The sequence below is a fragment of the Gopherus flavomarginatus genome, chromosome 4 (genome assembly GCF_025201925.1).
Source record: "Gopherus flavomarginatus isolate rGopFla2 chromosome 4, rGopFla2.mat.asm, whole genome shotgun sequence".
NCBI classification, from domain to species: Eukaryota; Metazoa; Chordata; order Testudines; family Testudinidae; genus Gopherus; species Gopherus flavomarginatus.
This window is the reverse complement of record NC_066620.1, coordinates 191,714,212-191,730,665: the sequence shown is the minus strand read 5'-3', so window position 1 is coordinate 191,730,665 and position 16,454 is coordinate 191,714,212. Positions and strand designations below refer to the sequence as shown.

Sequence of the window (16,454 nt, the reverse complement as noted above, 5' to 3'; positions counted from 1 at the left end):
TGAGTAGCAAATGTGAAAGAAAGGAGACCAGATTAGAGATGGAAAATGACCAGGGTGCTACTGCAGTGTTTTCCAGGGAAAGCTATTCTGTGTAAATAAACAGGATTGCAGCAAAGAAACATCTTACTGTGAAACATCTTGTGAAGAAACACCCCCCGAGCGCAGCAAGTTACAGCGCTGCAAAGCACCAGTGTAAACAGTGCCCCAGCGCTGAGAGCGCGGCTTCCAGCGCTGCAAGCTAGTCCCCACGGGGAGGTGGAGTACCTGCAGCACTGGGAGAGCTCTCTCCCAGCACTGGCACTGCGACCACACGCGCACTTCAAAGCGCTGCTGCGGGAGCACTCCCGCAGCAGTGCTTTGGAGTTTTGAGTGTAGCCAAGCCCTTAGTCTTAAAAGACTTTAAATGAACAAAGATTGCTACAATGAACTATAAATTCTGAAAGCGAGATACTTTATCTTGTTTCACCAGTTGGTACATTATACAAATTGTTTGGTTAGGATAATAAACATTTCTTAATAAAATAACTCTCTCATCCATCTAGGGTAATTTTTTTTTGCAGAAAACTCCCAAGTGCTAAGTGTGAACTGGGACATTCCATAGAGAATTATTCACTACTTGTGTATTGCTATAAATGTGCTCACTAGGTAAATAAAACATGTTCCTGACTGAAAGAGATTATAATCTAAGGACCAAATCTGTGGCATACTAACCACCTTCACATTCTACAGCAGCCAGTGGGCATTGAAGGTGCTCAACATCCTGCAGATTGGGTCTTTATCTAATCCATCTGTGGGTTTTCTATAGTACTCTCAAAGTGCAGCACAGGTTAATTCAATCTTTGTTCCAAAATTCATAGTGGATGTCATAGAAGGCTCTGTTCTTTCAGGAAGTTCTGTTGGGGTACATGTTTAGGGATAAAAATTCTTCCTGTTACAGAGAGCTTTACTTTGAACAAAAAAAGAGGATCCTGCAGTATGTTCTAAAAATTATCATACTTTGATTCCAAATGGAACAGCACAGCTAACTAAGCCAAGGACAAAACACATGAAAGCTACAATTTAAAACATTCCACAGCCAAACTGCCTTGACCTGGAATGGTTTATCTCTGGCTCTCACAAGCTTTGTCCTGGATTTAATGAAGTGTATTGTTCCAGGAGAGGATTGGGAGCATCGTGGAGTATCTGAAATCTGACTGGGTCATTTTAGTCATTAAAAATTGTTTAGGGATTTTTTTTTCCTCCTATAAAATTAAAATCTACACAGTTTGCTTTGATTGCTATTGGTAGCTATATATTTAGTTTGTTAGATGGTAAATTATTTTAAAAACAATGAGTAGTTTGATATCCTGGGATGTAAAGCTGTCTGTAAGTTCAAAGTACACCTCTACCCCGATATAACGCGGCTCGATATAACAGGAATTCGGCTATAATGTGGTAAAGCAGTGCTCTGCGGGAGCGGGGCTGTGCAATCTGGTGGATCAAAGCAAGTTCGATATAACATGATTTCACCTATAATGCTGTAAGATTTTTTGGCTCCCGAGGACAGCGTTATATTGAGGTAGGGGTGTATTAATTTCAAAATTATTTTCTCTAAAATATATATTAAAATACAACTTTCCAAAGTCACTAGGGCAAAGCAAGAACTCCCAATATTCTTCTCAGATTGCTAGACTATGCCTCTGGGGTCTTCAAGAATTAACCTCATAAGTGCCCCAGTTCAGGAAAACATTTAAGAACATGCTTATGTCCACTCCTGTTCAGCCGATCACTTAAGCATATGAATTCAGTGTGGATTTAGGCACATGCTTAAGGCCTTTGCTGAATAGGCATAGTCTTCTGAATTGGGCCAGGATTATATTTCTAGGGCACAGTCTTTATTTTTGTTGTTTTAAAACTTTCACTTTCTGATGGCCCATACATTTTCACACAGTTTTTAAAGAAGTATTTAGTTCAAATTTAATTGAGAAGTTGGTTAGTTTCTTGCTCTTATTTTCCTATAAACTTGCATTAATTGGTGAAGTTTAATGAAGCATCCTCTTGAAAATAGTATAATGCCTTACAAAAGGAGAAACTGATTTTCTCTGTTATTTTGAAAGTTTAAAAAAAAAGTACCAAGAGGTACTATTTTTCTTTAAACACAATCTAAATAAATCCTGTCGCCATTTATTTTTCAGGAAGAGTAAAGATTCTGGCATATTTCACTCAGCATGCAGTCACTTTCATCTGGTCAAGTGGGAATTGAAATTTCCAATTGATTGTTCAGAGCTTGGCAGGAAGTCCCCTCTTTAGATCATTTTATTACTATTAATAATTAAGCAGTACTCACATTTACAGGTTTTGTTGCAGATAGAATGTTGTTGATGCCTTTTTAATGACAATGATAGATTTAGTGATAAATGTCTTCCTTGTTTTTGTACATTTTAAAAAAAATCTAAAATAATGGGACGTGTCAGACCAGGACAAAGTAAAAATAATTTGCTGTTCTCAATCTTTTAAAACTGCTAAGAGAAGACAATCCTTTTAAAATGGACTTTATCGAACAGCCATATAATAATACCTGGAAAATGTAGTCACGTGATCTCCTAAGTTGATGATCTTTTAATTACTTCACCCACAATTTTGTGACTGCAGCTCTGATAGCTTGATATTCAATTGCTACCATTTGTGGGCACAGAATTGCAACTAAAAAATTAAAGAAAATGCAAATGCCTTGGTGGAAATTGGTCCCTAAACTGAGGGGAAAGGTCTATTATGTTACTTTGATTATTGGTTTGCCAGTTTGAAGTATACAGTACTACATTAAAGGTGCTAGAGAATGAAGTAGATTAGAGGTGAAATTCTTTCCCATTGATGTATTAACTTAGGGGCAAGATTTCACCTAAGTCATTTTGGCCACCAGTCCCTGTTTAGTGTGTAAAATTCTGTCTCAAGTTGTTGAGCTGAAAACTGGTAGTTCCTATCCTCCTGCCAGCGTAAATGTAGAAAAGTGATTTTCTTTTGATAGGTTTAAATTCAGTATCTTGTGTGGGGAAACTAACCATTATAACATACTGGCTATTAAAACATGAACAATATGTATGTATATAAGTGTATTATAAATATTACCCTACTGTACGTTTGTGCAGTTATCGTCAGTGCAATATAGTTACATAATTGACAGCATGCTGAAATCTGTTTTATGTTTTAATATGTAAGCTGTGTAGAACATGGAAAGAATAGTCACTGACCTCTCAGGAATGTAACAATTAGTGGCACAGAAATCACTGCAGATGTATCAAGTATTAATCTAAACCCTTTATTTGCAAAACCCAGACTCTAAATTTTGAAAGACCAGACCTGAACCTGCCCTTATTGAGTTTGGATCCAAGTGTCTGCCGAAACATATGTCTGTGTGGGAAGGGTGGGAAATCAGAATAGGCAGAAATCTCATAAGATCTGTTTGCAGCCTGTGAGAATTACTGTATTTGGTTAATGTCTCAGGCTTGGTCTACACTATGCGTTTAAACCGATTTTAGCAGCATTAAACCGATTTAACGCTGTACCCGTCCACACTACGAGGCCCTTTATATTGATATAAAGGGCTCTTTAAACTGATTTCTGTACTCCTCCCCGACAAGAGGAGTAGCGCTAAAATCGGTATTACCATATCGGATTAGGGTTAGTGTGGCCTCAAATCGACGGTATTGGCCTCCAGGTGGTATCCCACAGTGCTCCACTGTGACCGCTCTGGACAGCAATCTGAACTCGGATGCAGTGGTCAGGTAAACAGGAAAAGCCCCACGAAATTTTGATTTTCATTTCCTGTTTGCCCAGCGTGGAGCTCTGATCAGCACGAGTGGCCATGCAGTCCCAAATCCAAAAAGAGCTCCAGCATGGACCATACGGGAGATACTGGATCTGATCGCTGTATGGGGAAACAAATCTGTTCTATCAAAGCTCCGATACAGAAGACGAAATGCCAAAGCATTTGAAAAAAAAAATCTACAGGCTACACAGTGCTGCGTGACAAGCGTAACGGGAAGCCAGAGACTCAAATGGACGCTCATGGAGGGAGAGAGGGGGTACTGAGGACTCCAGCTATCCCACAGTCCACAGCAGTCTCCGAAAAGTATTTGCATTCTTGGCTGAGCTCCCAATTCCTGTAGGTTCAAACACATTGTCCGGCGTGGTTCAGGGAATAGATCGACAATTTACTCCCCCCTCACATGAAAGAAAAGGGAAAGAAATCGTTTCTTGACTTCTTTCGATGTCACTCTATGTCTACTGAATGCTGCTGGTAGACGCGATGCTGCAGCAGTGAAGAGCAGTATCCACTCCTCTCCCCTGCCCGGTGGCAGACGATGCAGTAGGACTGGTAACAGTCCTTATTATCAACCCATGAGTGCTCCTGGCTGGCTTCAGGTGAGGCTGGCCGAGGGCGCCTGGGTGAAAATAGGAATGATTCTCGGTCATTCCCAGTAGATGGTACAGAACGGCTGGTAACCGTCCTCATCATAGCAACTGGGGGCTAAACTCCATCTGCCCCCTCCCTTTCCTGTGTAAAGAAAAGATTCTGTCCTACCTGGACTATCATAGCAGCGGCATGCTGGGCTCCTCTCCCCCATACCGCTTAATGTCCTGCCTGGACTGTCATAGCACCGGGAGGCTGCCTCCCCCTCATTTTATCTCACTAACAAGTCATTGTTTGTTATTCCTGCATTCTTTATAACTTCATGACACAAATGGGGGGGACACTGCCACTATAGCCCAGGAAGGTTTGGGGAGGAGGGAAGCAACGGGTGGGGTTGTTGCAGAGGCACCCCCCGTGAATGGCATGTAGCTCATCATTTCTGTGGGATCTGACACGGAGCAGCTGTGCTCTCTGATACACTGGTTCTCTAGTACACTTGCCCCATATTCTAGGCAGGACTGACTCTATTTTTAGAAACCATAAAGGAGGGATTGAGTCGGGGAGTCATTCCCAGTTTTGCCTTTGCGCCCCCGGCCGATCTCAGCCAGGGGCACTCATGATAGCAGCAGACAGCACAGAATGATAGATAATCGTCATCTCATTGCCAATTTATACCGGCAGCAGTGGTACAGAATGACTGATAACCGTCTCTGCTATCATGGAAAAGCAAATGAATGCTGCTGTGTAGCGCTGGAGTATCGCCTCTGTCCTTGGCATCCAGTACACATATGGTGACTGTATTAATAAAAATAAATAAATAAATAAAAAGGCTGAACGGGCTCCGTGATTGCTGTGCTATGGCATCTGCCAGGGCAATCCAGGGAAAAAGGGCGCGAAATGATTGTCTGCCGTTGCTTTCCTGGAGGAAGGAATGACTGACGACATTTACCCAGAACCACATGCGACAATGATTTTTGCCCCATCAGCCACTGGGCTCTCAACCCAGAATTCCAAGGGGGCGGGGGAGACTGCAGGAACTATGGGATAGCTACGGAATAGCTACCCACAGTGCAATGCTCCGGAAATCGACGCTAGCCTCAGACAGTGGATGCACACCGCCGAATTAATGTGCTTAGTGTGGCCACGTGCACTCGACTTTATACAATCTGTTTTATAAAACCAGTTTATGTAAAATCGGAATAATCCCGTATTGTAGACGTACCCTTACAAAGCACCAGAATTTCAGAATACATACAGCTGCCAGTATTTTCACATCACTAGGTCACACAGACCCACAACATCAAATGGAGGAGCTGTAGAGAACCCTATTTTGGGTAGCTCTGATGAAAGATTAAAGTTTTTCACCAGCAAAAGGTGTAAAGACAAGTGTCCCCTGCTGAAAATCTGGATGGCTTAGTTGTGCTTTTTGGATATCTACACAATCCTAGCTTTGTATGTGAAGACTGTTCATAAGATGTTGAAGAATCGATCCAGTGGCCAGTACACCCAACCTCCCCTTTTCTATAAACTTCAGTCTATCAGCAGAACAGTGGGACTAGTTGAGCAAAATAACCTTCAAAAGTGTAAATGGCTGGTGTCCACAATATCATGAGATTAGAATTTAATGAGAAAAATAATGTTCTACTAATCAAGAAATCAGCTATGAGATTTTAAAAGGGCAACATTGTAACTCTGCTTGTGTTTAGCTTGCTGCTAAATGAGACTGATAATTGAAATAACTTATTAACCAAACTGTTATCAGTATATCTTGATGCCATTGTGTGTTTGTTCTAGGCATTTGGCCTTATTAACTCATGGTGGTGATAATACTGAGCTTATTTCTAACGTTTGTTGTGTGTTGCATAAACTCACAGGAAGAAATCAGCATCCCTTCTAGCCAGTCTGCTGACTTGTTGTATTGGACCACCGCTAAAACCATGAAAGTTCTGTCTAATACAACTACAACGACAAAAGCCATGCTGCATGCAGTCAGTGATGGACAATGGTGGAAGAGGTCATTAACTTATCTTCGGCCATTACATGTAAGAAGTCACTAAAATCTCTCCTACTGTCTATGGATAAACGTATAGGCCATATTCCTTCACAAGGAACTGCTAGTCCTGCTTCTGGAACCACTGGCAGTCACATTGACATCAAGGGACCATGGATGACTTTTAATGTTTTCTTATCTTTTGTTAGTCTTTCTTTTCCAAAATGAATACTACACTCTGTGGTTTGTTTGTTTGTTTGTTTTTTAGTGCTAGCTGTGTCATCAAAGAAGAGCAACAGGCCAATGCTAGTAAAATTTCAGGGTGTTTGGGGTGGGAGCTAAAAGCAGTTGAAGCACCATTAAAGCATAGTGTCACACTTTCTATTGAAATTTAGAAAATCTCTTTACCTTCCTATTTGTTTCAGGTCCTATTCTTCCCTTTTCTTTCCATATGTATGTGCATTTTTCTCTAGTCTTTTTTTATGGTGTCTGTGATTCTCTGACTAACTTTGCTATTTTTTCTTTGCTTTTAATTGATGAATAGATGAAACGTGGGTCCTTATCTTGTTGTTTGTCATATGTAGTTATTATACTCCTTTATTAAGCCCCATTGACTTTAGTGGAGTTCTGCATGGGTTCTATGCATGGGGTTCATTGTAGGATCTCCTCCCATCTGAATATATCACTGCTTAATAGACGTTAATGCAAGATTTTGTTAGGTAATAAAGCAAGTCCTCACTCACCTCTCCAGCACCCGAGTTCGTGCGGAGTTGGTATGGGGCACACAATTCTGTCAGAGACCAGACACCAATGCGTTGATCAACGGGCTCACACTATCCTTAGCTCTAAAAAGCTTTAGATTAAGTGTGGCCCCTTTATTAGGGGTGAGCATCAATATTTATACACAGAAGTAAACAAAGTGATTAACAAAAGATAATGGTCATGCATAATTAATCAAGATTTTACAGGAAAAGCAAGTTAACAAGTAAATGCATAGAGATAAAGGCTAATGGCTACTAGGGAAAGGGGGTGTCATGAGTAGTTTGCAGGTCAGTGCTTTGTTCAAAAGGGTTCAGGAAGGATTATGCAGAGACAGTCAGTCTGGGTGTGTTTTGGCTCCCCAAAGTCCACCAAAAGTTTAGACCCAACAATTTCATTATTACCAGGTGTCACGCTATCTGGAATGGCTCACGACCACGAGTGCATATCTCAGGGCAGACCTTCAGAAAACAGGCGGACACCTCAAACTGGTGGTGAAATCTAATTATAGAACACAACAAGCCAGTGACAAATGTGAACTCCTGGATTACTATGCAAGTCTTATCATGGGGACACACACATTCCCCTTAGACTCTCTAGTCTATCTTGCCACCCAGGCAAACTGGACTTTGTGATAAAAGGTCACTTATACCAAAAATCACATCACATTTAGGTTGCTTCCAGTCCAAGAGACCAGTCATTTACCCTAGAGCTTACACCAAAGACAACACGGGGAACCAATTATATAGTAAACTAACTAAAGATTTATTAGCTGAGAAAAGGAAGTGAGAGCTATTGAGAGATTAAAGCAGATAAAATATATGTACAGGTGAGTTACAGTTTGCAATTCCAAATGGTGACAGCGATGTAATAAATTGCCAGTTTCCCAAGTGTCTTCAGGGTACTCAGATTGTCTCTGAGGATCTCCACTTTGCGGCTGGTACGCTTCCCTGTAATAGTCCAAAAAGTCCACAGATGAAGGATCTTTCCTTGAATCTGTACATATAGCTTCTGAAAACAAACTGACAGTGTCACTGCCTGGGTAGGCTTTCCTTTTGATGGAGAGTGAAGAATGAATTTTGAGTCTTTTGACCTCTGATCAGGGCTGGCTCCAGGCCCCAGCATGCCAAGCGCGCGCTTGGGGTGGCATGCTGCGGGGGGCGCTCTGCTGGTTGCCAGGAGGGCGGCAGGTGGCTCCGGTGGCCCTCCCGCAGGCATCCCTGCTGAGGGTCCGCTGGTCCCGCTGCTCTGGTGGAGCATCTGCAGGCACACCTGCGGGAGGTCCACCAGAACCACGGGACCAGCAGACCCTCCGCAGCCACGTCTGCGGGAGATCCACCGGAGCCGTGGGACCGGTGAGCAGCGGAGTGCCCCCCCGCAGCATGCCGCCTTGTTTGGGGCGGTGAAACGGCTAGAGCTGGCCCTGCCTCTGATCATCACACACACTGACCACTGGCTTTGAAATTAGCACTTCAACAGAAAAGTTCTTCATTTGCATGCTATAGACTTCTTTCTCGTATGATGGTTTATTAGTTACAGCGGTATACACAATGTAAATGTTTGCTATTACATTATAAGGGGGTACAGATAAGTAAAAACAATGCATGTAACATCCCATCAGTTTTCATGAAGTTTAAACTCCAAATGCACTCTTACGCAATTAGCAATCACTTTGATCTATACTAGTACACAAATGAATTGGCCTGGGGCTCTGACATGAGCTGTCACCTAGTCGACTAGTACACTGGGCTTAATTCTGCTTCCTTCCAGGGCCAAGAATTTGAAGATGTATTAAAAAGCAGTTCTGGAACCAATGCTGCAGCGGAAAAGCAGAGCTGTCATCCCTTTTATGAATCTCTCATAGCTGATTCCTATGTTACAGAAGTAAGTTTAACATGCATTGAAATACACTTATAGAAGCATTGAAAGAAGACTGTGCACTTGTTTGAGGAGCTCAAAACTATGGGTAACCTTGTAACTCTCCCCTGCCTCAGCGAGAGAGATATTGGCTGGTGCTAAACTTGGTGATAACTGCTTCATACCCTAATCTGTTAGCAATCACAGACAAACTTCTCAGGATTATGCCGACCCTTACTTTACCTTGCAGATAACACTTAGTGCACTCCAGTTCCGAAGCCCCCTGGAAGAGCATTCCCATGTGGTATCCAGCCCGTCACTGGAACCTCACAGTAATGACCAAGTCTGCTGTTTCCAAAGAAACAAGCTTGTTTGATTCAACTAAGAATTCATATTTTGCTTACTATTACAGTACAGAAATCTACTTATGATAAAAGGAAAGAGAAGTTTATTAGCAAAGATAAGAGTTTTAACTCATATTGACTAAAGGTAGTAGAATCAGAATTGATTACAAATAAAAGTATAACATGCTTTTAAGAGACCAAACATAACTGGCAAGCTACAGTTCTTTGTCTAAAGCAGTTTTCTCACCCTCAAAGCCCTTTTGCACAATTCACTGATTCAAATCAGGATCCAGATTTAACATGAATCACTCCCCTCTGCCGCTAGTGTTCCTCAGTCAAATGAATCACCAAGGGTTCCCTTTCATTCTTCTCATAGTCCAGAAAATAACTTTGAAATGTGTCCCTTTGAAGTGTACCCCCCCAGACAAAATTCTTCTTCCCTGCTATTTGTTCTTTTGTGTGCTGATGCCATATTGTTTCTTTCATTCCTGGGTTGACTTAACATGCAAATGAAGCTTGCTTGGTGTTGATTTACACAATGTGTGCTTTACGTAGGAGAGCTAGGCAGACAGGTAAAGCAACATTCATTTTTTTTTTGGAAAAAACTTCATTATCTACACTGTCTGTTTACATTTCACAATGCTTATCATAACCAGTATGATAGGTTTCATTTTACATATTAAGTCAACAGGAAAAACCAAGTTAACAGGAGAATTATTAGGTTTTCTATTGCTGCATAAGATCTCTATCTAGAATTTAAAAAAAGGAACTAAATTATATCATTGTATCTAATGTAACGTATTACAAAACGTGAATTTTTTTTTAAGAGGATATTTTAAACAATGCAACTGTGATTTTTTTTCCTGTTAGTCTGAAGTAGCCTATACTGGATTCCAACACAATTCTTCAGAAAGTTTTGCAGAAGTATTGCTGAGAACAGGAAAATTAGCAGAAACTAAAAGTGAAGGAGAGGACCTATTTCCAGCTACAGAAGGTACATTGTTTTCTGTGTGGTGTGTGTTTTATTTATAATATAATGTGTGTGTGTATATACTATACATTTTCATTTATTCAATGTAGTGTTTGAAAGTGATATTTTAGTATTTTCTACAAAGTTCATTATGGTTTAATTTCTAACAAAGAAAAAATCTATCAAAAAAAGGCAAATCCTTGAAGAGTGCGAAAAAAAAAAGGTTATTTTGTTTAGGGTAGTAGGTCTGCAAAGTCTCTGGAAAACTCAAGAGAGTTCTAGACTGACAGTAATCAGGAATCAGAGTAGCAGCCATGTTAGTCTGTATCCGCAAAAAGAAGAGAAGTACTTGTGGAAGTGTCACTTTTAGAAGGCTCACGGGTGCTTGGCCATTGTGACAGAAATAGCCGCGTGCTTCCAGTGGCCCACAGATACAGTTTGAGAAGCAGTGAAGTGCAATAAAGAGTCCATCAGATAATCTGCAGATAGGTATGTTCATCTGTTGCAATTAGAGTTCATATCTTTGCCGCTTTGCTAAAATGATCTTTGAATTATAGGGGTTTTTTCCCCACTATTTTATTTAGTGCATAGTTCGTATTTAAAATTCCTGGATTCCCTAGAACTTCTCTTTTACCAAAATTAAAATTTTATATAGGGATTACACTGAGACGTAAAACTGTCTTCACTGAAAAAGGACACTTCACCAGGGAAATAGATTACTTCACGGAACGAGCCACCCAGATACCCCCGGAGAACCTGTTTCAATACCGGGATGGGGAACAAAACAATGACCACATATCCCTAATTGTCATCTAGCACCCTACAGTGGAATCCATATGGGTATCATCAAACAATTACAACCCGTACAGGACCGCATCCTGAAAGAAATCTTTCCCAAACCCCCTCTTCTGGCTTTCAAACAACCCTCTGGCCTCGCCAAACTCATCAGAAGCAATCTCCCCACAGACCAGGACACACCAACTCAAAGTGGCACCAGACCCTGCCAGAACAAAAGATGAAAAACCTGCAGGCATATCTCCACTGCTATGATGATGGTTACCCCCCACAAAACACCTTTCAGTAGCCATGAATCCTACACGTGCCTATCCCAACATATGGTGTACCTCATTCAGTGCATCAAATGCCCCAGCACCCACTATATGGGTGAAGCCATACAATTGTTACACTCTCAGATAAATTCTCACAGAAAAATAAGAGAAAAACACCCTCTCACCTCAGGTGAACACTTTTCACAAAGCGATCACCCCATATCTGACCACTCAGTCCTTGTTCTCAAAGGAAATGTGCACAACGCATTCAAAAGACAAACCTGGGAACTTAAAGCCATAGCTGTGCTAGACACTAAAAGCTGTGGACTTAAGAGACACTGGTTTTAAGGCTCATTAAAACAGTTTGTAGCACACTTTACTGCCTGCTAACCCTTAATTGCCCACTTAAGTGGTGTGCTACAGTATGTGTGAATCCCATATGTTTAACAGTCCTGTCTCAACTTCTATTTAGCTTAGACGCTCTGGTTACCTTCCCTAGACCAGAAGAAGAATTCTGTGACGCTTGAAAGCTTATCCCTTCCTGCACCCTCACCTGCCTTGGATGTGTCATTAAAAGTGAAACAGTCTCATGTTAGTCTTGCAATTTTTTTCTCCTAGCTATGATTATATATCTTTTTCCCTTTAGCTGCCTCCTGCTGGTTTAAGAAATGAACTGTTTAAATATTTGCATGCTGTTAGTGTCCTTTGAAGGAAGATGTCTGTCTAATGCTTTACTCTGGAGAGTTCTGACATGAAAAGTTAGGGTATGGCCACGCTTGCACTTCAAAGCGCTGCCGCGGCAAGTTTCGAGTGTGGTCTCAGCGCCAGCGCTGGGAGAGAGCTCTCCCAGCGCTGCATGTACTCCATATCCTCTACGGGTGTAGCTTGCAGCCCTGGGAGCTGTGCTCCCAGCGCTGCTGCACTGATTAGACTGAGGCTTTACAGCGCTGTATCTTGCAGTGCTCAGGGGAGTGTTTTTTTCGCACCCCTGAGCGTGAAAGTTGCAGCGCTGTAAAGCGCCAGTGTAGCTATGGCCTTAGTATATTAGATCCCATGAAATGTTAGTAAAGTCTTTAAAGTGGAGTTCTCTCCATAAGCCATACATTTTTAACTGCAAAATGGAACTATCATACAGTTAAAAGCACATGCATGGATGTGTAAAGGGTATACAATTGGCTAGCTCTGGATGTGTGATTTATTTCCATGAGTTACTGATAACAGCTTAACACACCTCTACCCCAATATAACACTGTCCTTGGGAGCCAAAAAATCGTACTGTGATATAGGTGAAATCGTGTTATATCGAACTGGCTTTGATCCGCTGGAGTGCGCAGCCCTGCGCCGCCTCCTTCCCTCCCCCCCCCCCAACTGGAGCACTGCTTTACCGCGTTATATCCGAATTCATGTTATATCAGGCCACATTATGTTGGGGTAGAGCTGTATATGAAGCAAAGCCATGAGTTATGAAAAGTCATTAACAATGATCATACTAGGAGGATGTCAGGTTGGTTCCCTTCATGCTCTCTTAATGCAACATCAGTTTTAGATTTAGTCCTTACTTTTGATCTACCTGTTTTATCTTACATGCTTCAACAGCACTAGTTTCCAGATGTTGTGCCAGGGTTACTTGTATTGAAAGAGGAACGATCTGAGATTGGAAAGTATTTATTCCTGTGTTTATAGCAAGGCTTTATTAGCAGGGCTGGTGTCATAACTGTCCTACTCAGATCTGAACCTTAGAGTTCAGAACATGAGAAGCTAGCATGAGATCTCAAAAGCTTAATTACCAGCTTAGATCTGATATCGCTGCTACCAATCAGGAATTTTAGGGCCTGATACCCTCTGGTCCCCCCAAAACTTCCCAGGGGACTCCAAGACCCAGATTCCTTGAGTCTCACCACAAAGGGAAATAACGCACTTCCCTTCTCCCTCTTCCCCTCCAGGTGTTCCCTCCCTGAGTTCCTGGAGAGATATACAGATTCAAGCTCCCTGAATCTAAACAAAGGGATTCCACCCTCCCTGCTTCAAGTCTTTGAAACACAAGTACCAAGAGATCAAATCTCTCTCCCCCCTCACCCAGAGGGTATGCAAAGTCAGGCTTAGTAAATCTAACACAAAGAGATTTTCCCCCTCCCTTCGTTTCTTAGCCTTAACCAGTGAAAAACACTCAAACAGGTCTTAAAAAGAAAGCTTTATATAAAAAAGAAAGAAAAAGGACATAAAATGGTCTCTGTATCAAGGTGACAATATACAGGGTCAATTGCTTAAAAGAAAAAATGAATAAACAGCCTTATCCAAAAAGAATACAATTTAAAACATTCCAGCAACTACACATATGTAAATACAAAAAAACAATATAAACCTATTGTCTTACTATCCTTGTACTTACAACTTGGAAACAAGATTAGAAAGCCTGGAGATTCCTGTGGTCACTTTCAGAGCCCAGAAAGAGAACAGACCAAGAACAAAGGACTCACACCCAAAACTTCCCTCCACCCAGATTTGAAAAAGTCTTGTTTCCTGATTGGTCCTCTGGTCAGGTGTTTGGTTCCCTGTGTCAACCCTTTACAGGTAAAAGAACATTAACCCTTAGCTATCTGTTTATGACAGCTAGTGTTTATTTAAACAAGTCTCTGAGTGACCCAGAGCACTTGCTGACATCAAGTTATAGACTTCAGTCTGGCTCTCTATAACTCGCTGGATACTTTTAGACTGAAATTTTAAGATTATGTTGGGTTTTATTTATTTACTTTGGACATGAGTGGAATTGGAATGGTTCTTCATAGGCCTCACCTTCACTCTTTGGCTCCAGAGGGCAGGGCCCTTTAGATATTGTCTTTGTTATTCATTTGCATTTAAATGAAATAATGGAGCTGAATGTGTTGTAAGTTGTGAATCCCCTGGAAACTATTTGAAAAATGTGTTGAGTAATGTCAAAAGAAGAGTTATATCTTTCCTTCTTTTCTATCCTATTGTCACTTTCCCCATATTCATGCCTTAATCCACATGAATTTGCTTTTATTTTTCTTTCCACTTCCAAATACTTCACCTGGCTTCCAGATAAACAGTGCTGCTTCTTTGTACATGACAGCATTTCTATGTTGTAACTTCTGTACTGCTCCTCTCTGCTGTGGCACTACTCCTCTGCTATAGCCCTGGAGACAGCTAAATTCTCTGTTCTGCAAACCTTCCACTTAGCACTCAGCCCATGTCCAGACTACCCCGCCGTATCGGCGGGGTAAAATCGATTGCTCGGGGATCGATATATCGCGTCTAGTCTAGACGCGATATATCGATCTCCGAGCACGCTTACATCGATTCCGGAACTCCATCAACCCGAACGGAGTTCCGGAATCGACACGGAGAGCCACGGACATCGATCCCGCGCCGTCTGGACGGGTGAGTAATTCGATCTTAGATATTCGACTTCAGCTACGTTATTCACGTAGCTAAAGTTGCGTATCTAAGATCGATTTTCCTCCCCTAGTCTGGACGAGGCCTCAGTGTGCTCCATCAGACCTTTCGCTTTCAGTAGCAAGACTCAGCTGCAACCTCATTTCCTATAATCAGTGAATTTACAGTTTTGCCAACTCTCTCACAATTTAATCATGAGTCTCGCACAATAGTTCATTTTTTTCCTAAAGCTCTAGCTTCTAGAGTCTAGTGATTGAGTAGCTCGGCTTTATTTTATTAGGCTTCCAGCCCTTATGTTTCCGGATAAAAGCTTGAAAATGTGGATTCTAAAGATTAAAAAATCAAAAGGCAAATAAGAACCACATTGCAACCTGCACTCTGTCCCTTTCTAGCTGGCAATAGCTACTGGGAATAGTTCAATAAGGGTGATGCCATAATCAATAGGCATGATGAATTGCTGTGAGATGATGTCATTGTTCATGTTGTATTCCACAAATTTTAATTGCAGCATGTCTCTGCATGCAGTCTATCTGCATTCATTGTATTGGAGGGTGGAGGGACTGGTTGAAGCAAGTTAGAAGAATTGTCACTGTGATATGAGGAGAAGTGCATGTGAACCTTCAGGGATCAAATATATTTCATTTCAGTGCTGAGTTCTGTAGACTGTATCCGTAGGCAGGATTTATGAATTATGTGTCTTACCATGAGTCAGTATTAAAACACACATTTGCTGTAAACCTGGATCTGGTGCTACATGTTTTAGAAAAGAGGCTCTCAACCTTTTCCATTCTGAGGCCCACTCAACATGCTATACAAACTCTAGATCCCCCTGGGGCGGGGTGGGGCTTGGGGCTCTGGCTGCCAGGTGGGGGTGGGGGGCTTGGGTATAGGTGTAGTTTGACTTCTGTTGTGGAGGGGGGGCAGAGCTCGTGGGGCTTGGGTCAGCTCTGCACAGTGGGGTCCAGGGAGGGAGCGCCACATTCACTCCCTGACTCACCTGAGGAGGCCACCTAGCCTGTCTGGGTTTGGGGGAGGAAGGGAGACAACTAAAAATTATAATTCAAGAGGGGGGGGGGAACTACTCTGCTCTGATGGCCCCAGGTGGCTCTTACTGGCAGCCCAAGCAGTCAGAGGGGGCTGGGAGGTGAGGAGGAGCTGCAGCCTCAGGTACCAGCATCGGGAGGAGGAGGAGATGGGAAGTGCTGCAGCTGCCCACTCTGTGGCATCAGCCAAGGTAGCAGCCACCTTGCACCGCCTGGATCTGGCTTCCCACCTCTTACCTGGCCAGGGTGTGGGAACTGGGGGGGGGGGATGCGTGCGGGGGAGTTAAGGGTGTGTGTGGAGCGGCCCCTGGGCCTGCCTCACTCTGGTTAAGTTTGCAGGGGCAATGCCTCCCCTCGTATCTCCAAAATTCTTCCCATGGACTCGGGCTTTCTGTCCCGTGGGGTGCTGAGGCTTGAGGTTTTGTGGCCCTCCTGAAATCAGCTGTTGACCTTCGGTTTGTTTGAGGACATTACTACAGGAGGGCAAGATTTGAGGAACTATATATGCAGAAACCAACGGACTTCATTGCAGTTCACACCATCTAAACAGTGGGAGCAATGACATGAGCCTTTCAATTTACCTTGAATTTTTATTTAGAGGATGTCCCCCCACTTCTTTCTTGGGAGGGGTGGGGTGT

General features: G+C 42.4%; 1 protein-coding gene across 1 annotated transcript in view; it reads left to right on the top strand.

Moving 5' to 3' along the window:
* NBAS (NBAS subunit of NRZ tethering complex) overlaps positions 1–16,454 on the top strand; it is a 368,998-nt gene that overhangs the window by 156,623 nt on the left and 195,921 nt on the right. The window contains exons 30-32 of the mRNA XM_050951646.1: positions 6,265–6,432; positions 8,910–9,023; positions 10,211–10,334. Coding sequence (XP_050807603.1) covers positions 6,265–6,432; positions 8,910–9,023; positions 10,211–10,334 — 406 coding nt within the window. The remainder of the gene's footprint in view (positions 1–6,264; positions 6,433–8,909; positions 9,024–10,210; positions 10,335–16,454) is intronic.